At 41.1% G+C, this 24303-nt stretch overlaps 1 protein-coding gene and 1 long non-coding RNA gene across 2 annotated transcripts in view; one reads left to right on the top strand and one right to left on the bottom strand.

The window, feature by feature from the left end:
* Positions 1-24303, bottom strand: part of LOC140677476 (uncharacterized) — a 132201-nt gene that overhangs the window by 93445 nt on the left and 14453 nt on the right. The window lies entirely within an intron of this gene.
* On the top strand, positions 8641-12539 carry LOC133579878 (uncharacterized). Its single transcript, XM_061934137.1, has 2 exons — positions 8641-8782; positions 9206-12539. Exon 2 carries the CDS (start codon positions 9235-9237, stop codon positions 11173-11175), a length of 1941 nt encoding a protein of 646 aa, XP_061790121.1. The 5' UTR covers positions 8641-8782; positions 9206-9234; the 3' UTR covers positions 11176-12539.

The following is a 24303-nucleotide window of genomic DNA, read 5'->3' as shown; positions in this document are numbered from 1 at the left end:
AAGTGAATTGTGAATTATATTTATATAGCGCTTTTCTCTAGTGACTCAAAGCATTTTTACATAGTGAAACCCAATATCCAAGTTACATTTAAACCAGTGTGGGTGGCACTGGTAGCATGTGGGTAAAGTGTCTTGCCCAAAGACACAACGGCAGTGACTAGTATTGCGGAAACGGGGATCGAACCTGGAACCCTCAAATTGCTGGCACGTGATTAATCTGCTTTTGTACAGGATTAATGCATAATTTTATGTGATTAATGAGACGGCCCTAAATATAAATATCAAAGGTGAATAAATAAATATGTGTTGATTTTTAGCACAAAGCTGAAAAGTGACACGTTTACAGCGTACTAAGAACCGTTATGAACATTTGGTATAATTATCTTTAACAACATTATCACTATACTGTTCAAATTGAAATCATGCTAACAATCGTAATGCCCATCCATCCATCCATTTTCTACCAATTTTCAACCACTGTGCCGCAGCACACTAGTGTGCCGTGAGATACAGTCTGGTGTGCCGTGGGAGATGATCTATTTTCACCTATTTAGGTTAAAAATATTTTTTGCAAACCAGTAATTATAGTCTGCATATGATGTGTTGTTGTTGAGTGTCGGTGCTGCCTAGAGCTCGGCGGAGTAACCGTGTAATACTCTTCCATATCAGTAGGTGGTAGCCGGTAGCGAATTGCTTTGTATATGTCGGAAACAACGGGAAGCAGCGTGCAGGTAAAAAGGTATCTCATGCTTAAACCAAAAATACACAAAAGGTGAGTGCCCCTAAGAAACGGCATTGAAGCTTAGGGAAAGCTATGCAGAACAAAACTAAAACTGAACTGGCCACAAAGTAAACAAAAACAGAATGCTGGACGACAGCAAAGACTTACAGCGTGTGGAGCAGACGGCGTCCACAAAGCACATCCGTACATGACATGACAATCAACACCAAAATAGGAGCGCAAGACAAGAACTAAAACACTACACACAGGAAAACACCGAAAAACTCAAAATAAGTCACGGCGGGATGTGACAGGTCGTGACAGTAGACCTACTTTGAGACAAGTGCTATAGCGATGCATGGTTGGTTATGGTTACGGTTTGAATTCATATCCGACAATTGCGACAACAACTTTTTACTGTCAACTGAGTTTCGTTTTTTTAACGATTTCTGCTGGTGGTGTTTTTCAACGCAAAAAATGTGCCTTGGCTCAAAAAAGGTTGAAAAACATTGCCTTACGGGGTATGTGCCAAAATTATATAAGGGCGTTTTTGCATGCATAAGACTTAGACTTAGACAAACTTTATTAATCCAAAAGGGAAATTGTTCCACACAGTAGCTCAGTTACAAAGAATGGAAAAGGTAAGGATTGAAAGGATAATGCACACAAGGGCACAAAAAGAGGGCGGAAACAAAAGGTATAAAGTGGACTAAAAATGCACCATAGTAGCAACATTTTTTGTCTACTTAAGCAACATTGGCTTAGATTTCAGCATGTTTCAAAAAGAGGTTAATATTCTTCTGTGCCTTTGCTCTGCTATTAGGGTTGCTTTGGTCGAGTGTGTACACTAAACAAGCTGACCGAGACCGCTTGAGCACTGGGTCTCGGTCCGCTTGCGAGGTGTGCAGCATAAGCGACACTTTATTAGGTACACCTGAAAGCAATACATATTATGTATTTTTTTCGTGTTTTACTTCAATCAATCAATCAATCAATGTTTATTTATTTAGCCCTAAATCGCAAATGTCTCAAAGGGCTGCACAAGCCACAACGACATCCTCGGTACAGAGCCCACATAAGGGCAAGGAAAACTCGCCCCAGTGGGACGTCGATGTAGTACTTTTGTAGCTGTATGTAGAAATGGGAGCTTGTTGCATCAGCTCTGTGCTCTTTTAATGTATTTGATGTCCTCTGCGTTCTTTAATATTTCCCTTTCGTTTTCATGCGCTTTACCTTATTTTTGTGGACTTTTTGTGTCTGCACCGCAATCACATCATTTCCCCATTGTGGGGATAAATAATTTGTGCTACGTTTGACTTGCAAGTTCTTTTGTCCAACTATTATAGTTATCATTTTATTAACCTGTTATTATTAATAAAACCGTGGCCAAATCTCCCCAAACAGTTCCCAAATGTTTTTGCAACGTTTGTGCTGCAACAAATGTTTTAAATTTAGAAAAAAATCATAATATGACCCCTTTAATGCGCCTTATAATCCGGTGCGCCTTATACATGAAAAACGACCTGAATAGACCCACTCATCGGCAGTGCACCTTTTAATCCGGTGCACCCTATCGTCCAGAAAATACAGTAAATGGTGGAATGGTTTGAATTGGGTGAGAAGTGTGGGAGTTGTAGAACTTTGAAAGTGTTCATTCATTTGAATGAAAATTTCCTGGAAATTTGGGAATGTCAGGAAAACTAGAATTAAAAAAATATATAAATATCACATTGTCCTAGATCAGTGGTTCTTAACCTGAGTTCAATGGAACCCTAGGGGTTCGGTGAGTCGGGCTCAGGGGTTCGGCAGAGGTCAAGACACACCCGACTCATCGTGTAAATAAAAACTTCTCCCTATCGGCGTATTACGGATACGGCAACAGCAGAAGTCAGACTGGTTTGCAGGTGTGTAATTTGTTGTGAGTTTATGCACTGTGTTGGTTTTGTTGTTTGAATAACAAGGTGATGTTCATGCACGGTTCATTTTGTGCACCAGTAAAAAAAACATGGTAACACTTTAGTATGGGGAACATATTCACCATTAATTAGTTGCTTATTAACATGCAAATTAGTAACATATTGGCTCTTAACTAGTCATTATTAAGTACTTATCAATGCCTTATTCGGCATGGCCTTATTATAATCCTAACCCTCTAACCCTGGCCCTAACCCTAACCCTAACCCTAACCAAATAACTCTAAATTAAGTCTTTGTTACTTAGAATATGTTCCCCTAGTGTCCAAATAACTCTAAATTAAGTCTTTGTTACTTAGAATATGTTCCCCTAGTGTCCAAAAAACTCTAAATTAAGTCTTTGTTACTTAGAATATGTTCCCCATACTAAAGTGTTACCAGAAACTTATAACTTTGTCTTGAATTTGAAAAAATATTTATATATATTTTTCACTAAAGAAGGGTTCGGTGAATGCGCATATGAAACTGGTGGGGTTCGGTACCTCCAACAAGGTTAAGAACCACTGTCCTAGATCAGTGGTTCTCAACCTTTTTTCAGTGATGTACCCCCTGTGAACATTTTTTAAATTCAAGTACCCCCTAATCAGAGCAAAGCATTTTTGGTTGAAAAAAAGAGATAAAGAAGTAAAATACAGCACTATGTCATCAGTTTCTGATTTATTAAATTGTATAACAGTGCAAAATATTGCTCATTTGTAGTGGTCTTTCTTGAACTATTTGGAAAAAAATATATAAAAATAACTAAAAACTTGTTGAAAAATAAACAAGTGATTCAATTATAAATAAAGATTTCTACACATAGAAGTAATCATCAACTTAAAGTGCCCTCTTTGGGGATTGTAATAGAGATCCATCTGGATTCATGAACTTAATTCTAAACATTTCTTCACAAAAAAAGTAATCTTTAACATAAATATTTATGGAACATGTCCACAAAAAAATCTAGCTGTCAACACTGAATATTGCATTGTTGCATTTCTTTTCACAGTTCTTTTTGACAGACATTTTAGTGAGAAACCTGAGCTTAAGCTTCACTGAGTTTATGAACTTACATTCATATTTTGTTAAAGTATTATTCAATAAATATATTTATAAAGGATTTTTGAATTGTTGCTATTTTTAGAATATTTAAAAAAAATCTCACGTACCCCTTGGCATACCTTCAAGTACCCCCAGGGGTATGCGTACCCCCATTTGAGAACCAGTGTCCTAGATGATATGAATGGGTTGGTGTTGGGAAATTTTTGAATCGTTCAAGAAATGTTCACATAGAAACAATTTGTAAGTGAGAATTGGTATTTTGGAATTCCTGGAATTTCAGGAAAACCGGGAATTTTCATGAAAAAAGTACCTTTGACATCCCAACTAAGTGGAATGTTTTGATGGTGAATTGTTGGAAGGGGTTGAAAAATGTAGAAGGAGAAGCTGAAGGAAAGAAAGGGTGGAAACAGGGCTTTGGAAAACCGTTAATTCCTGGAATTTCTTTGAACTTGAAAAAAGGTTGGTGTTTGTAGGAGGAAAAATGTGGCAATTGTGCACCTAGAATTCACACACTTTTTTGTATTTGTTACCTTCTTGAGACGTCCGAAAAATGCGTACCTCTAGTATCATAATAAAAGTCGTCATTTTACTCAACGCAAGTCAAAATTTGTGCAATAATATGATAAAAGTTGGAATTTTACTCAAAAACAGTCGCAATTTTACAAGAAAAGCTTAACATTTTGGCAATTTTATGAAAAGAGTCGTAATTTTACTCGACAAAAGTCACAATTTTATAAGAAAACTTCAACAGTTTGGCAATATTATAAAAATAATCTGAATCTTACTTAAGCCAAAAGTCATCATTTGTGCTACGTTTGTGCTGCAATTTCTTTTGTCCAACTATTATAGTTATAATTTAATTAACATGTTATTATTCATAAAACCTTGGCCAAATCTCACAAAACAGTTCCCAATTGTTTTTGAAACTTATGTGCTGCAACAATTTTTGGTCTAACTTTTAACAAAAAAATGATAACAGTTAGACCAAAACTTTTGGCAGCATGGTGGTGGGTGGGGGCGTGGGGGGGTCTGATTCTGTGTAACGGGGGCTGAGGATGAGGAGGCATGACTTTGCGGATTGTTCTTCCGACGATGACGCAACAGGAACTCGGAAGACAGAGTGCAGGTAGGAGATGATTTATTCTCATAAATCATTCACGAAAAACAAAATTAACAAAACAGAGGAACACAGGGATTGCCTATAGCAAGGAAAGCTAGCGGAATACTTAACAGGGAAACACTAAGACGGAACTTATCGTAAGACACAGGGAACTAGAAATCATTGAACGTAACAGTTTCATAAAGCAAACAAAAGCACCAGGACGAGTGAGGCAAAAAGGCAGGACTAAATAGCTCTCTGATTAGTGCCCAGGAACAGGTGAGCGTCCTGAACGCTAATCAGAGGCAGGTGACACTAATAAATAACCATGGCAACCAAGGAGACACAAAACCGGGGTGCTGGAACAGAACTTAAACAACAAGTGAATCAAAACGTAAACAAACTATGATCCGGGCAACGGATCATAACATTCTGATTAATAACATGTTAATAAGATTTAAACATAAAACTATAGTTAATACCTTAAAAACACAACAAACGAGCATTTTTGCAGCACAAAGGAATGAGACAAGTTTGGGGAGATTTTGGTTATGACTAATAACACGTTAATTACACTTTAATAACAATAACCCATGAAACATAATGTAAAAACTATAATAGTTGGATCAAAGATTTTTGTAGCACTAATGATAGTTTGGGAAGATTTTGACAAGACTGTTTATGAACATTGAAACGTTAATAGCAGCATAAAAAAATAATAGTTAGACAAAAAAAATTAAATACACTACAGCATGGTGGTCGTTGGGTGTCTGGTTCTGATTAATAACATGTTAATAAGATTTAAACATAAAACTATAGTTAATAACTTAAAAAACATAACGGCACAAACAAGCATGTTTGCAGCACAAAGGAATGAGACAAGTTCGGGGAGATTTTGGTTATGATTAATAACATGTTAATTACACTTTAATAACAATAACCCTTGAAAGGTAACGTAAAAATTATAATAGTTGGATCAAAGATTTTTGTAGCACAAATGATAGTTTGGGGAAATTTTGACAAGACTGGTTATGAACATAAATAATACTTAGACACAAAATTTTAAATGCAGCATGGTGGTCGGGGGGTGTCTGGTTTTGATTAATAACACGTTAATAAGATTTAAACATAAAACTATAGTTAATTACTTAAAAAACATAACGGCACAAACGAGCATTTTTGCAGCACAAACGAATGAGACAAGTTCTGGGAGATTTTGGTTATGATTAATAACACGTTAATTACACTTTAATAACAATAACCCATGAAACGTAACGTAAAAATTATAATAGTTGGATCAAAGATTTTTGTAGCACAAATGATAGTTTGGGGAAATTTTGACAAGACTGGTTATGAACATTGAAACGTTAATAGCAGCATAAAAAAATAATAGTTAGACAAAAACATTTAAATACAGCATGGTGGTCGGGAGATGTCTGGTTTTGATTAATAACACGTTAAGATTTAAAGATAAAACTTTTGTTAATAACTTAAAAAACATAACGGCACAAACGAGCAATTTTGCAGCACAAAGGAATGAGACAAGTTTGGGGAGATTTTGGGTATGATTAATAACACGTTAATTACACCTTAATAACAATAACCCATGAAATTAATGTAAAAACTATAATAGTCGGACCAAAGATTTTTGTAGCACAAATGATAGTTTGGGGAGATTTTGACAAGACTGGTTATAAACATTGAAACGTTAATAGCAGCATAAAAAAATAATAGTTAGACAAAAAAATGTAAATACAGCATGGTGGTCGGGGGGTGTCTGGTTTTGATTAATAACACGTTAATAAGATTTAAACATAAAACTTTAGTTAATAACTTCAAAAATATAATGGCACAAACGAGCATTTTTGCAGCACAAAGGAATGAGACAAGTTCGGGGAGATTTTGGTTATGATTAATAACACGTTAATTACACCTCAATAACAATAATCCATGAAATAAACGTAAAAACTATAATAGTCGGACCAAAGATTTTTGTAGCACAAACGTCGCACAAATTATAGTTTGGGGAGATTTTGACAAGGCTGGTTATGAACACTGCAACGGTAATAGCATACAAAAAAATAATAGACAACATTTTAAAAATGCAGCACAAACGATTGGGACATGTTTAGGGATATTTGGAGGAGAGGGCGGGCAACTTCACACAGGTACATCTTATCTTATCTTACTGTAGTCATTATTTAACTATTTGTGCATGGTGCTAAAGCATTCATCCATCAGAATCCATCCTCACAACTCCGAATTGAGCATCCATGGTTTTTACAGACCTTTACAAGCGACGTCACCAAAATGACCCTAATTGCTCGCTTATTAACGGGGTCACCCGAATCATCCCCACAGTCCCCCCAGTATTTCTTTTGCAGCTCGAGGAAGGAAGAAGATCACAATTGCAAGAAGAAGAAGAAGAAGAAGCAAAATGGCTCCTCTGTCTCCCCTTCATTGAAGGAAAAGTACTATTTCATTCATGCCATTTCCGTTCATTCATCGGCTAAGGGAGGGGGGCAAGGCGGTTGGGGAGAGGGTGGGCGGTGTAAGGGGGTGTTGCGGTGCCATCTCCACACCAACCTTCTTATCAATGGACGTGACGTCAGCACTGCCTGCAGCTGACGGGTGGGGTGGGTGGTGTGGAGGGGGGGGGGGGGGGGGGGGGGGTTGCAGTCACGTGGTGCAGACGGAGGGTATATACAATAAAGTTGCGCTGGCCGTGGTGCTGAAAACATCCACTAAATGCCTACAAAAAGTCAAGACTTATAGCTTCCCTTTTTTTTTTTTCCACAGGAAGAGACGAGAAAAAAAAAAGAAGAGAAGGAAAACAGAAGAAAAAATATAGTTTTGCTTTTTCTTCAGGGCTTGATGAGAGTATTTACTTTACTTTGAGTTTTGACGCCTTGCCCACTCCCACTAGTGGGACCCCCAGGTAGGTGTCACTTCATTCATTCATCAAGTGTGAGCTTATCAAGTGGACACTTGCCCTTTATTGTGCTTGATTTTAAATAATTCGTTATTTTAAAAATTTTTTTAAAAAATACATCAACAAACTATTCAAAAAATGTACTTACTTTAAGATGTATAATAAGGTAATAATAATTTTAAAACGAAATATGATGTCGTTCATACAATATGACAACAATGTGTTGTTGTTTTATTGTTATGGCTATTTAGCTGCAGCAAATTCGTTTGAGAGAAGAAGAAAAAAAGTCGCGCACGCACGCACTTAATGTTTACAACTCGTGTAAACAACATTTTACAAATAATTTCTTTATTTCGAATTAAAAGCAAAACCGGCCTAATATTACCGATCCATTTTTTTTTTTCAGTGAGTCGCGAAGGTGGAGTGGATTTGTTTCCATCCATCCATTTTTTACTGCTTGTCCGGGGTTTCGTTGCACAAAATACCGCTGCACATTATCCACGTGGAAATTCGTGGAAAAAATTGCGCTGCTGACGTGCGGGGAATTTTGCATTCGGCATTCCGCCACAGAAGCGAGGCGGGCTGCAGGAAAAAAAAAATAAAAAAACAAAAAAAATAAAAACAACCTGGCCGTGCTACGAGTGGGGGGAAAAGACAAAAGCAGTATTTCTTTCTTTTTTTTTTTACCGGAGCGCACCCACACTCCTCCTGCAACGGGGGAGCGAAACGAAGGGTGGGTGGGTTTTAAAATTGACCATGCAGCTCATTTGCTATTTGGTTGGAGCGCTCAGGGACCGAGAAGCAGGAGGATGAGGAGGAGGAGGAGGGTTAAATAACTGAAGCGTGGCTTGCGGCTTTTTACGCATGACTTCAACGCGTGTGCGCGTGCCGCAATCGCATTGACTCGCAGGACGCAAACAAGGATTTCTTTTTTTTGTGTGTGTGTGTCTTTTTTTTTCTTTCTTTTGTGCCGTTTGGCAAACACACCAACAAATGGCCGGTGCGCAGGGGAGGAGGTGAGCCTTTTTCTTAATTTTATTTTATTTTTTTAAGGGTAGAAAATATACCATTTAGCGCAACCATCAAAGTGTTGTCGGCGAGAAAGAACAACAACAACAAAAGTAAAAAAAAAAAAAGAAAAAAAGAAAAAAAAAAAGGTTTACCTTGTGCCAAATCCGTGCGCAAAATGGTTCTTTTGCGCTCAGGCGCATGTAAATAAAAAATGCCGCACGGAAATGTTCGTCTACAAAATAAAAGCACAATTTTCTAGGAATGTTCTGAAATTTTAAAAACGTTGCATCCTCATTCAGACATTTTGCACCAATTTTTTTAATAAAAATGCTATCAATCATTTGAGAGAAAATGAAATGAAAAATGTGCGACGCATTTCTATTATTTTGAAAATATTGTTATTGACGTGACGTCTAACTGTCCTGCAGGTGTTTCACCTCCCTCCTGCCAGTTCTGCATGGTCATGACCTGTCATCACACCCCTCCCTCAGCCCGCCTCGTCCTATTGGTGCTGCTCAGTGTCACTCCGCGGCTGGCCGGCGCCGCCCCCGCCTGGGCCGAAGGAGGGGAGGGAGGAGCGGAGGGGCGTAGCCGCACAGACGCCCAAGAGGACCGCCTTGTCCCCCTTCTCCCGCCCCAAGGCCTCGGCGGAAACGCGTCACGGGACCAGCAGCAACCGGAGCAAGGGACGGACCAAGGGACAGACCAAGGGACAGACCAAGGGACGGACCAAGGGACGGACCCGGCTCAGGTGCTCGCTGTCCTCCTGCGGGCTCTGGACCGGCCGGGAGAGGGACGGGAGTGGACGGGAGGCCCAGAGGAGGACGATCTGAGCCGGAAGTCACCGCAGGGCGATGAGATAATAAGGAGCAGTCAGTCGGAAGCGGAGCCAGAGACCCATAAGGCTATTGAAGAGCCGATGCTCGGCCGTTTGACGGCTGCTCTGAGTGAGGACTTTGACGAGGACCAGAATGGAGGCCTCCCAGGTGGCGCCGATAGCGAGGAGAGAGAGGAAGAGGAAGAGAAGGAGGTGGAAAATTTTCTAGAAGAGGCCATACTTGACTCCTCCTCCCAGGGGGACGATCCTTCCCTGCAGCGCAAAATACGAGGTTACTTCCAGAACATTGACTTGGGCCTCCAAGACAATGAGATCCTGCCTCCCCTGAAGGGCTACAAGGCGTACAACACCCAGCTGGCTCGGGCCGGCAAGAAGCTCCACTGGCAAGAGAACGGCGCCGCCAACAGGCCCGCCAAGGGCGACAACTTCATGGACGACTTCGAGGACGAGGGCGGGGAGCTGGAGGAGGAGGTGGAAGAGGAGGATGAGAGCCTCACCCGAATGGAGGAGGAGGCCAGGGCGCGGGCCGAGAAGCAAGAGGTGCTCCAGCAGCAGGAGGAGGCGGAGCGGGCCCGGGAGGAGGAGCAGCGCCTGGCGGACATTGCCTCGGACATGTTGCTGCAGTACATGGGCCGCAAGCAGCAGGCCTTCATGAAGCCGCGGCAGAAGAGCAGCAACACGGCCGAGGACAAGCGATCCGAGGAGGTCCTCCCGGACGAGGACGACCTGGACCAGCAGATGATCGACCGGCTGATCGAGATCAGCAGCAAGCTGCACCTGCCGGCCGACGACGTCATCGAGATCATCAGCGACGTGGAGGAGAAGAAGAAGAAGAGGAAAGAACTGCAGCAGCAGCAGCAGCAGCCGCTCATCTCTGGCAAACCCATCATCCCGCGCTTCAGGCCTCTCGTTCCACCTCCCTTGGCTGCGCCGCCCATCTACCACTACACAGCCTCCAAAAACCCCAAGAAAGCCCCCTACAAGCACAACAAATACAACAAGTCCATGAAGAAGTGGCAGAAGGACAAAGTCAAGTCCTACAAGCAGAACTACTGGTACCAGCCTCCCAAGCAGATCGACTACTGGTACAAACCCCAGAAACAGTTTCTTGCCTTTCCTTCCTACCCTTACTACCAGAAGCCATACCGGGCGTACTACCCTGTTTATTTCCCCTACCCCAAAGCGCAGTACTATGGTAAGCCCCCTCCCGCCAGAGACCAGCCCTTCAGCCCTCAGGAGCTCGACCTCCAGGGCCCGAAGCGCAGGCACCGAGTTGGTGGGAAGAACCGGGGTCAGGGCTGGAGGCAGAGGCCGGCGCCTCACCTGCCCGTCTCCCCTTACATCTCTAACTATATCCTCCCTCACCCACGGACCTACCAGCCCTTGCCGCCCCCGAAACCACTGGCCCCGCCCCGGAGAAGCCGGCGGCCCCCGTACTACTACCCTCACGCCACGCCGGCGAACGACTACGAGGAAGATGGCCTGGTGCCTCAGCTGGACAGTGAGGAGGAGCTGGAGAACTTTATTGAGAGAATCTACATGAAACGCAGAATGTACTGAAGGATGTTCTTCTTTTCGGGAGTTTGACCCCTTAAGATGGGGGCGGACAGACGTGGGAGGGTCTCGCTAGTAAGTGGGAGGGGCTTAGTCGGCGAGTTTTGAAGGTCCAGACGCGAGATTGCGGTCCGTTGAAGTCACTCTGTGTTTTTGATTTTCGATTAGGTTCAGTCAGGGGGGAGGTTGCCCCGCCAGCGTCATGTTTACATTTTGAAGCAGAACACACTGCGGCCATTGTCCGCCTCCATTCAGGTCAAACTACTACAAACACACACACACACGTTTACAACATCTCTTTGTACGTCACATTGCAAATATGATTTGTGAGCACACACATATCAAAAATGACAATAAGCCTTTTGTTGTGCGGGATGTGTGCATGTGCCTTTCTGATTTGGGATGGGATGACAAAGCACAGGAGTTAAAGGAGCAGGAAAAAAAAAAGAGGTGCCACAATCATACATCTGCGGTTTTTTTTCCCCTGAATTTTGCCTTATGCACGATTCTCATCACCAAACCCTGCGGACCCCCAAAGCACAAACGTAAACAGTTACCACTTCCGACCTGGTGGGCCGAGGGTTGGCGGTTACAATGGGATGGCGATGCGTCGTCTTGACACATTTCTGCTGCATCCCCAGAAAAATAAAATAAAAAAAACTTTTTTTGTGTTTGAGCAGTATTTTGCCCATACTGTATTCTTGTTTTTGTTTTTTTTTATTTAAAAAAAAAAAAAGAAGATACTTGAAGTCTTATTGTTCCTTTCTTGAATACATTGCAGAGTTTGCGGCCTGGGAGTCAGGGATTGTGTTTAAAAACAAACAAACAAACAAACAAAAAACATGTTACATGCACGTCTTTCTACTTGCATCTTAAAAAATGAACAAAAAAAAACAACAAAAAAAACAAAAAAATAAAAGTGTGGAGAATCCAAGATGGCTGTTTTCTCTGATTAAACTGTAAACATGAAGTAAAAAATGAAAAATGAGGCGACGCCATCTGTCTTGTCACCAGGAGTGTTTGTCGTTGATGTCACCTTTAGCATTGTAAGATGTACAGTGTGAAATAAATATGCCCGTGCAATGTGTAAATAACAGCATGATGATTACTAGTTTTGCTATATTACAAAAATAAAAGCAATTATTTTATTAAAGCTCCGTTTTTTTAATGGCTTTCTGCAGTGTGCCATGTTGTACAGGAGGGCCGCCCGTTCCAGACTGGAAGACAATCACGAGCCGGTTAATATGAATATTAATACACTTGACGAAAGGGCTGATGGCTGAGTCGTTAGGAAAACAGCACGCATTGGAACGGAGGACAAAAGAGACGAGAGAGTGGGGAAAAAAGCCGTAAAAAGGCAGACGTAGGGAAGCTGTGGCTGCAGTGATTGATGAGTCACATGATTGGTGCATGAGTCATCCATCTGTACATTTCACTGCAGGACCTTGCTCTTACACACACGCACACCCACACCCACACACACAAATCTATTACTTTGGAGGACATTGCACTGACTCGCGTTCATAACCTCGCCATCACAGTTGCAAGTAAAAATTAAACCTTTTAATGTTCAAGCAACGTGTCTCTGCACACACACACACACACACACACACACACACACACACACACACACACACACACACACACACACACACACACACACACACACACACTCACACTCGCACACACATTTTTGTATTTCTTACCTTCTTGAGACCTCTGAAAAAAGGCCTATTTCTTTAGGACCACCCTTTCTAGATTTATAAAGATGTGTATTTACAACATTAATAATATATACATACTATGCAAATATAAAATGAGTTGGAATTTCACAAGAAAAAGGTCACAATTTCACAACAAAAACTCAGAATGTTGGCAGTATTATAATAAAAGTCGTCATTTTACTCAACGCAAGTCAAAATTTTACAAGAAAAACTGAACTTCTGTGTGATATTATGATAAAAGTTGGAATTTTACTCAATGACATTCGCAATTTTACAAAAAAAGCTTAAAATGTTGGCAATTTTATGAAAAGAGTCGTGACTTTAATCGACAAAAGTCAGAAAACTTTAAAATGTTGGACAATATTTTAATAATGATCGGACTTTTACTAATATGTCACTATTTTACAAGAACAACAAAAAATTGGCAATATTGTGATAAAAGTCTGAATTTTATACGAAAAATGTCACCATTTTGCAAAAAGTCATAACTTTACATAAAAAAGTAATAATTTCACGAGAAAATATTGCAATATTACAGAAACAGAAAGACTATGAGAAACTGTTCCCAATTTTGTAAGAATAAAGTCGACACATTGTGAGAAAAATACTTTTTTGTTTGTAATTGTTTTTTAATCTTCCTTATTTACTTCGTTATTACAGTATGTCTCTATATACATATGTTTTTTTGTTTTTTTTTTAATTCTGGCCAAAGAGGTTCGCATTTCAATTACTTACAAACACTTGTTATTACACATGTTGGCCAAAGGGGAAGCACTTCACATTTTTACACACACTTGTTATATCATATGTTGACCAGAGGGGGAGCACTTTTAAAACAGTCAATTTGAAAAATGACACAGGCACAGGCCAGCCAAAGAACAAGTATGTAATTTCCTGTTCAGTGGACACGTTCTCATATTGACATGTTTGGCCTTTCAACACTGCCGCATAGATAAACATTTTTTTAATCAATATCATACTTAATTTGTCATCAGCGGCCTTGTCGTTTCTCTACTCCACACCTCGAAAGTGGAACAACATCTGCTCGAAACGGCTGGCTTGTCGTCAGTTAGTTTGGATTTAGAAAAAACAATTTTGCCGCAATGATGGAAATGGAGTAATGTGTTTCAGGGTCAAGCTGTGGCCATCATGAAATTATTTTTTTTACTTTTTAAAGCGGTCATATTATGATTTTTAATCTATATTTAAACGACTTTCTTGTTCTCTACATTAGTGTTGCTTAACCATTAAGCTGCGACCAATTTGTGGGCCACCAAAAAAATATACTCAGTTGTAATACACTTTTCTACCACTTGTGGCAGTAATAGCCATCTCCAACAAACTGAAGAAGTCTGGAGCTAGAGTCTTAGAGAGTGCAAAAAGTATGACTAAATACCACTATTACTATAAAATACTATTCAAATTAAGAGCAAAAATTCTAATTCAGTATTCAAGTATTTGAGTGGGACTTGAGTCCCTCTGTAGTGGAAAAGTTGGGGCCCAAGGTCAAAAAGGTTAAGAACCATTGGTCGACATAACATGTAATGTTGGTGCTTTGGTCAAAATGTCACATTAATCTCGCTTTACAGACCCACCTTCGCGCCCCTTTCCTACTGTCTCTTTAAGGCCCCTTCTACACTAAGGTTATACAGGCTATAGCCCACCTAACCTTATCCACACACACACACACACACACACACACACACACACACACACACAATGCCACCGTTTAAGACCCCTCCCCCCTTCGTCCGCCGGCGCAACGCGACCGAGTACGCATGCGAGAAAAAAAAAAGCGCCCACCATAGTTACCTCTGACCTGGAAGTGTATTCTTACCCTGTGTTTCAATAAAGCCTATTGCCACATTTCTTTTAACAGTAAACCTTGCTTGCATCACCATCAGCAGCAGCCCTATTGTAGTGAATCACACCTGAGCCATCATACATATCTTTAATGGCCGTGAAAGTAAACAATGTGATAAAGAACATTTTACAACAATCAATCTAGGGATCTTTATATCTGGTCAGGACACTGTGCTTGTAGTCTGAAATTGACGGTCGTACTTGACGGCCGCAACCACTTCATGGCCTCACTATAGTTATGGAGTACAAAACTAGACGTTGAGTAATCGCTCGACATACATCGCGGACAATAACTGATAGTCTGCTTTTCCAGTACAAATGCATTCGCTGTTTTCCGTAGTACTCACTCATCCACGGGAGCCCGCACTCTCGTTGTCTCCCCTTCGACGAATGGACAAAGTTTTTCGCTAAGAAAAATCACAGCTGACTTGGACATTCGAAAATTCTCTTGCCGTTCCTGTGGCACAACGCACTCGTTGACAAACATATCCCGCAAGGCTGGCGTTCTTCCAGGCCTTATCCAAAACTGTCGCTCAGCATTGCTATGTTGCCGTCTGAGATGTGTTGTATCCGGAATAGCTGCAATCGCGTGTCTCCTTCTTTTAAGGTATTCATGTGTGATTTCCACGAGCGTCTGTTATGAAGCTGGCTGTGGCGCGTTCTTTCTGATGTCACTTCCTGTGTGGGGCGTGGTTTTTGTGGCGTGACTTCCTCTCCAAAATCAGTTTGTAAACGATCGATGAGTCCTTACGAAGCTAAGAGCCGGATTCAATAAATACACAGCGCTTACCCGTGTAAAAAATTATCCAAGGAGGGGGACCTTAAACGATGGGTTAGTGTGGCTGACACGGGGGCGTAGGCTAAATAATTTTTCGTTTAAGGAGTTATCCGGCTTAATGGATAACTCATTCAGGGCCTAAATAGTTTTTTAAGGGAACTGTCTTATTGAGATGCAAATGAACCCCTCTCTGCCCCACCCCCTCACGCTGACTGAAAGTACCTGCCCTGTCAGACATTTCGGAAGTTTTTGAGATACGCTTCTCGTAAGAGACAAAAAATATAATCTCTTTTTCTATTCCGTAACGCCGTGGGGCAGGTCGTCGGGAATTCGCCAACAATCGGCACATTTTATTCCGCCAAACAATTCTTAGATTTCAGGGTTTGTCCCTACCATCACACTCTTTGACGTCTACCAGTGCTCTGGAGTATCGTCTTGGCGAGTCAGTTGGATTTCGTGACATGTCCGTACCGTTGTAATTTTCCCTTTTTGATCATCAACAGGAGATCTTCATGAGGTCTGATGGAGTTGGTGATTCTGCAGCAAAGCTCATTGTTCGTTACATGCCAAACAATCTCCTGAAACATCTGGTCTCCATTGCCTTGATCTTTCAGTGGAGTTCTGCATTCAGTGTCTGTGACTCACATACCTATTATAGGATCGATTGGACTAGTGAACGCATGAGGAGAACCTTGGACTTCAGGCTGAGCTGTTTCTCTTTCCATCCCGTAACCCCGGGGGGAGGTCGTCTGGGCATCATCACAATCTCCCGCTGCTTCTTGTGCTTTTAAGAAGTTCCAGCTTGTCCACTCTGTCACATTATTCCACCTCTACCAGGTACAGTCCCCTGGAGTATCGTCTTGGCGAATCAGTTGGATTTTGTGACATGTTTGTACCGTCGTAGTTTCCTCTTTCTGATCGTGAACAGGAGATCTTCATGAGGTCTGATGGAGTTGGTGATTTTGCGGCAAAGCTCAATGTTCGTTACATGCCAAACAATCTCCTGAAACATCTTGTCCTCCATTGCCTTGATCTTTCAGGGAAGTTCTGCATTCAGTGTCTGTGACTCACATACCTACTATAGGATTGATTGGACTAGTGAACGCATGAAGAGCACTTGGACTTTAGGCTGAGCTGTTTCTTTTTCTATCCCGTAACCCCGGGGGTAGGTCGTCAGGGCATCATCACAATCTTTGGCTGCTTCCTCTGCTTCTAAGAAGTTCAAACTTGTCCACTCTGTCACATTCTTCCACCTCTACCAAGTACAATGCCCTGGACTATAGTCTTGGCGAGTCAGTTGGATTTTGTGACATGTCTGTACCATTGTAGTTTCCTCTTTCTGATCGTGAACAGGAGATCTTCATGACGTCTGATGGAGTTGGTGATTCTGTGGCAAACCTCAATGTTCGTTACATGCCAAACAATCTCTCGTAGCCTCTCGTCTCCATTGCCTCGATCCTCTTCTGGAGTTGTGCATTCAGAGTCCATGACTCACCTGCCTATCATAGAATCGATTTAAAGGGGAACATTATCACCAGACCTATGTAAGCGTCAATATATACCTATGTTGCAGAAAAAAGACCATATATTTTTTTAACCGATTTCCGAACTCTAAATGGGTGAATTTTGGCGAATTAATCGCCTTTCTAATATTCGCTCTCGGAGCGATGACGTCACAACGTGGCGTCACATCGGGAAGCAATCCGCCATTTTCTCAAACACCGAGTCAAATCAGCTCTGTAATTTTCCGTTTTTTCGACTGTTTTCCGTACCTTGGAGACATCATGCCTCGTCGGTGTGTTGTCGGAGGGTGTAACAACACGAACAGGGACGGATTCAAGTTGCACCAGTGGCCCAAAGATGCGAAAGTGGCAAGAAATTGGACGTTTGTTCCGCACACTTTACCGACGAAAGCTATGCTACGACAGAGATGGCAAGAATGTGTGGATATCCTGCGACACTCAAAGCAGATGCATTTCCAACGATAAAGTCAAAGAAATCTGCCGCCAGACCCCCATTGAATCTGCCAGAGTGTGTGAGCAATTCAGGGACAAAGGACCTCGGTAGCACGGCAAGCAATGGTGGCAGTTTGTTCCCGCAGACGAGCGAGCTAAACCCCCTGGATGTCTTGGCTCACACCGTCCCAAGATGATCAAGAGAAGAATATCGACCCTAGCTTCCCTGGCCTGCTGACATCAACTCCAAAACTGGACAGATCAGCTTTCAGGAAAAGAGCGCGGATGAGGGTATGTCTACAGAATATATTAATTGATGAAAATTGGGCTGTCTGCACTCTCAAAGTGCATGTCGTTGCCAAATGTATTTCATATGCTGTAAACCTAGTTCATAGTTGTTAGTTTCCTTTAATGCCAAACAAACACATACTAATCGTTGGTTAGAAGGCGATCGCCGAATTCGTCCTCGCTTTCTCCCGTGTCGTTTCGTCGGTTTCGCTTGCATACGGTTCAAACCGATATGGCTCAATAGCTTCAGTTTCTTCTTCAATTTCGTTTTCGCTACCTGCCTCCACACTACAACCGTCCGTTTCAATATATTCGTAATCTGTTGAATCGCTTAAGCCGCTGAAATCCTAGTCTGAATCCGAGCTAATGTCGCTATAGCTTGCTGTTCTTTCCGCCATGTTTGTTTGTGTTGGCTTCACTATGTGACGTCACAGGAAAATGGACGGGTGTTTAAAACGATGGTTAAAATCAGGCACTTTGAAGCTTTTTTTTAGGGATATTGCGTGATGGGTAAAATTTTGAAAAAAACTTCGAAAAATATAATAAGCCACTGGGAACTGATATTTAATGGTTTTAACCATTCTGAAATTGTGATAATGTTCCCCTTTAACTAATGAACGTGTGAGGAGCACCTTGGACTTCAGGCGGATGTGTCTGGCTTCCCAGACAGGTTTCAGTTGGGTAAGAACAGATGAGGCCTGGGCCATCCTAGAGAGCGCATATGGGTGGGAGCCTTCGTCGTTGACAATGTATATGAACCTGGTTAGAGCCTTCAAGAGACTGACCGTTGACCTAAATGTTGGTGAGGAATCCTGCGGTGTTGTTCGTCATGATCATGGTCTTCTCTGAACTAATTTCCATCACAAAGTCCTTAGAGGTGGCCTCTTTGGACAAAAATGGACAGCTCCGCTTCATTTCCCGCTATGCGCATCAATGTCATCAGCAATCCGGAAATGTATCATAAATTGGGATTATATTCTGCTTTCTATGAGCAATGGCAACAGCTACGAATTTTAGCATCCAAGCGTACATATACTGTATGAACCAGAGTCTAGCAAGGAACGAGAGTAAACCAAAGCATAAGCAACTTCAGAACCGAGCGTTGAAATAAGGCATCTCAAAGGTTTGTAATTGATTAGCTTTCTTTTAATTTCATAAAGATGCAAAAATACAGGATAAGTGTCATTTCGATACTTGAAATGAAATCTAAGCAAGAATCTAGCAAGATATGTAGCCTGCTTATCGTATAGTTAAGCGTAAATGCGACATACAGTAGCTAACATGTTATTACATATGTCAGTCTACTCTTATTAGACTTCATCACTTTACCTATCACTGGTCCCTAGGGATGAGTTCCAGTTTACCTTTAAACTGATACGGTACTAATCCTGGTATCTGGGAATTGATACTCAATGGTTTTGATTTCCGGTACTTGTGTGTTAATAAATGTTAATTGTTTGATAACACGATCTCATTTTTAGTGTTTGTTTTTTTCTCACATTTCTTTGCATGAAGTTGCAATTCTAAGAATAGACACGGCAGTAGTGTATAGGCTACAGTGTGTTGCTGTAGTCAGAAAGTCGTTTTTCGCCATTAAGTTGAATGTGTACTTATCACACACCAGCTATTTGATTGTAACTTGCATCGTATGTGTAGTTTTCATGATCGGAGGTGTTGAAGTCACCATGTAAAATCGCTAATGCTATTCAGTAGCATGTCTATGGCATCCATCCATACCCAATGTAAATTAGCATCACGATAAGGCATTTAGAAAAAGTGTTTATTTTCAAATAGAGTGGTCAGTGCCACTACACTCACACTTCCAAATGTTGAGGAACGTCGACTGTGCATTTTCCTAGCGAGGGTGTCGGATCTCGACAATTAAGCGCTCAGCTCAGCATAATAATTCGACAATAAAGGATTTACAAAAAGATCCTCAACTTTCACTTTCACTCGCCATTCTAATCTCATCTTTGGCAGCTTCAAGTCAGACAAAGCTCCATATTACACGCTGACACTATCGTACTGTACACGTGCTGAGAAAGGACATAAAAAGGAGATTTTATTAGCTAATAAAGATTAAGGAATAAAAAGGGGATATTCACTCCAGGAAGTGGAGGATTTCTGCACAGAAGAAAAGCCTGTACCAAAAGAGGATGGATTTTTGTCACTGCATACTTCTTGCATCATGCTAATTCAGTGGTGTCAAAAGTGCGGCCCCGGGGCCATTTGCGCCCCGCAGACCGTTTAGTTGGCCCGCCTCATATAAAAAAAATACATAAACAACAATAATGTGATGACAAATGTTTTCATCACAACCCCCTAGAGCAGGTATGACCAATTTTTTTTTCACCAAGGGCCACCTACTAAGAGGTACAAATATGTGGGGTCATTTTGGTATTTTTTTATCTGAAAGATAATGCTAAAGCAGATATTATGTATATTTAAAAATAAAACTCAGCGTCAGCTTTGTATTATAGATGACTAAGTATGTTATTAATTATTAGTAAGAACACTTAAGCTTTTTCTCATTGCATTCCAATTTTTTTGCCCTTTTGTCTTACATTTTCACTGTTGTTTTCCCCCCTGTAAGAAGACAATGATAATAATACGATTGTTTAAACTGCATAACCTAGTGTGTCCAAAATTCTGCTTTTATGAAAATATTAATGTTCAGTTACATTAATAGGTTTATATTATTCATATTTGATTTGATTTCGAGAGCTTCTAATATTTACCATTCTAATATACTGAAAAGTCAAGTATGCAGGGGTCATATTGATATTTTTTAATAAAAAAATAATGCTGAAAACACACACATATATATATATATATATATATATATATATATATATATATATATATATATATATATATATATATATATATATATATATATATATATATGTGTGTGTGTGTGTGTTTTCAGCATTATTTATATATATATATATATGTATATGTATATATATATATATATATATATATATATATATATATATATATATATATATAAATATATATATATATATATATATATATATATATATAAATATATATATATATATATATATATATATATATATATATATCCATCCATCCATCTTCTTCCGCTTATCCGAGGTCGGGTCGCGGGGGCAGCAGCCTAAGCAAAAGCCCAGACTTCCCTCTCCCCAGCCACTTCGTCCAGCTCTTCCTGTGGGACCCCGAGGCGTTCCCAGGCCAGCCGGGAGACATAGTCTTCCCAACGTGTCCTGGGTCTTCCCCGCGGCCTCCTACCGGTCGGACGTGCCCTAAACACCTCCCTAGGGAGGCGTTTGGGTGGCATCCTGACCAGATGCCCGAACCACCTCATCTGTCTCCTCTCGATGTGGAGGAGCAGCGGCTTTACTTTGAGCTCCCCCTGGATGGCAGAGCTTCTCACCCTATCTCTAAGGGAGAGCCCCGCCACCCGGCGGAGGAAACTCATTTCGGCCGCTTGTACCCGTGATCTTGTCCTTTCGGTCATAACCCAAAGCTCATGACCATAGGTAAGGATGGAAACGTAGATCGACCGGTAAATTGAGAGCTTTGCCTTCCGGCTCAGCTCCTTCTTCACCACAACGGATCGATACAGCGTCCGCATTTCTGTCGATCTCACAATCCACTCTTCCCTCACTTGTGAACAAGACTCCGAGGTACTTGAACTCCTCCACTTGGGGCAAGATCTCCTCCCCAACCCGGATATTGGCACTCCACCCTTTTCCGGGCGAGAACCATGGACTCGGACTTGGAGGTGCTGATTCTCATCCCAGTCGCTTCACACTCGGCTGCGAACCGATCCAGTGAGAGCTGAAGATCCTGGCCAGATGAAGCCATCAGGACCACATCATCTGCAAAAAGCAGAGACCTAATCCTGCAGCCACCAAACCAGATACCCTCAACGCCTTGACTGCGCCTAGAAATTCTGTCCATAAAAGTTATGAACAGAATCGGTGACAAAGGGCAGCCTTGGCGGAGTCAAAACCTCACTGGAAACGTGTCCGACTTACTGCCGGCAATGCGGACCAAGCTCTGACACTGATCATACAGGGAGCGGACTGCCACAATCAGACAGTCCGATACCCCATACTCTCTGAGCACTCCCCACAGGACTTCCCGAGGGACACAGTCGAATGCCTTCTCCAAGTCCACAAAACACATGTAGACTGGTTGGGCAAACTCCCATGCACCCTCAAGGACCCTGCCGAGAGTATAGAGCTGGTCCACAGTTCCACGACCAGGACGAAAACCACACTGTTCCTCCTGAATCCGAGGTTCGACTATCCGGCGTAGCCTCCTCTCCAGTACACCTGAATAGACCTTACCGGGAAGGCTGAGGAGTATGATCCCATATATACATCCATGTGGATGTATATATACACACACATATATATATATATATATATATATATATATAACTCTATAAATAAATAAAACTAACTATACATATACATATTATATATACATATATATATATATATATACTGTATATATATATATATATATATATATATATATATATATATATATATATATATATATATATACACACATATATATATATATATATATATATATATATATATATATATATATATATATATATATATATATATATATATATATATATATATATATACATACACACACACACACACACACACACACATTTACCCATTACCTCCCTGCTTGGCACTCAGCATCAAGGATTGGAATTGGGGGATAAATCACCAAAATGATTCCCGGGCGCGGCCACCGTTGCTGCTCACTGCCTCACCTCCCAGGGGGTGATCAAGGGTGATGGGTCAAATGCAGAGAATAATTTCACCACACCTAGTGTGTGTGACAATCAGGGTTTCCCGCAGCGCTATGTTGTTAAGGCAGCCTGCAACAACTAATCGATTAAATCAATTAGAATTGATTATAAAAATTGTTGCCGATTAATTTAGTCATCGATTCGTTGGATCTATGCTATGCGCATGCGCTGAGGCTATGTTTTTTATTTATTTTTTATTTATTTTATCTTTATTTATAAACTGTAACATTTACAAACAGCGGAGAAACAATAATCAAAATAATAGGGGTGTAACGGTACGTGTATTTGTATCGAACCGTTTTGGTACAGGGGTTTTGGTTCGGTGCGGAGGTGTACCGAACGAGTTTCCACACGGATATATTAAGTAGCGTACTGCACGTTGTGTAAACAATACTCAAAATGCCGGACATTTGAGGTATTTAAGAAACTTCGCCCTGACAGCTCCGCAAAAGAGGACATGTCCGGTGAAAAGAGGACGTATGGTCAGTCTATCGTAGCCCGTTAGCTGCTAGCATGCTAGCAAAAGAGGACATGTCTAGGATAGACTGACCATACGTCCTCTTTTCACCGGACATGTCGTCTTTTGCGGGGCTGTCGGGCGGTGTTTCTTAAATGCCTCAAATGTCCGGCATTTTGAGTTATGGTTGCGTGTATTAACAATGTACGTTCAGGGTAAGGCTGAAACGACGCGTCGACGTAGTCAACGTCATCGGTTACGTAAATACGTCAACGTCGTTTTTATGCGTCGACGCGTCGCATATTTACGTCACACTGCCGTCATGGCGGAGCGCAAAGCAGACGATGCGAGCGGTGCGAGCGAGGGGAAAAAAGCACGCCAAAAGTCATCAAAAGTGTGGGAGTATTTCAATAAACGGCCTTATAATGTTGTAGCGGCGAACAGTTGTCTCGTCAGCTGACGCGCGAGCTCGCAACCGTGGCTGTTTAGCAACCAGCCAAACCCCACTTAATAAAATTATATTTTATCTTAGAGCACATCCGCATCCCTTTTCACCTAGGCAACCCCAGGAAATGTATATAATTCGGCATTATTTCGGCCAGTCGGCTTATATGATCAGAGCCGATCAGTTTACGTTCGGGGGGGGAGGGGGGGGGGAGTTGTGTGCATGTAGCGTGCTTAGTCTGGAGGCTAAATACACACAGTGTGTTATGTAACTGTTGTTTAGTGTTGATATTCTTTGCTTAGTTTGATAAATGTTGTAGCAGTTTGCTTCATCAGGAGGGTGAAGTCACTCAACTTCAAGTGTTGGATTTAACTGTGTTGGATCATTGGCTGCTGGTGAGGCAATAGAAAAAGGGGCATTTTTCTACCAGTAGACAGCGATTAAGATTGAGTGTTTCACTGCTAAATTAATAATATATTTATATTGAATATGGATTTTAAATATGTATCTAAATAGGTGGTTAATTGGTTAGGTATTTATGTATTTGCATATTGGGTTTTCTGCTGCATTTATCTATTGTGTTTCTGGGTTTAAATGTATTTTATATGTATCTTGGTGCATTTATGTTGAGACAATTTATTTAAAATCTGTTTTAACTTAAAGGGAAAAGATGTGTCCATTTTCTTGCACTTGTTTAATGGTTAAGAGTTTGATAGCCTAATTAATAATTGTAAATTATGGTATTGATAATTGATTGATTTTTTACAGCATGTTGATCTTAGTTGTGTGC

The sequence above is a fragment of the Nerophis lumbriciformis genome, linkage group LG03 (genome assembly GCF_033978685.3).
Source record: "Nerophis lumbriciformis linkage group LG03, RoL_Nlum_v2.1, whole genome shotgun sequence".
Classification (NCBI taxonomy): Eukaryota; Metazoa; Chordata; class Actinopteri; order Syngnathiformes; family Syngnathidae; genus Nerophis; species Nerophis lumbriciformis.
The sequence above is the reverse complement of the archived record's forward strand: the minus strand, read 5'-3'. Positions and strand labels throughout refer to the sequence as shown.

Excerpts from the sequence above, each read along its gene's own strand:
- LOC133579878 (XM_061934137.1), top strand. The coding sequence starts at position 9,235 with ATGGTCATGACCTGTCATCACACCCCTCCCTCAGCCCGCCTCGTCCTA.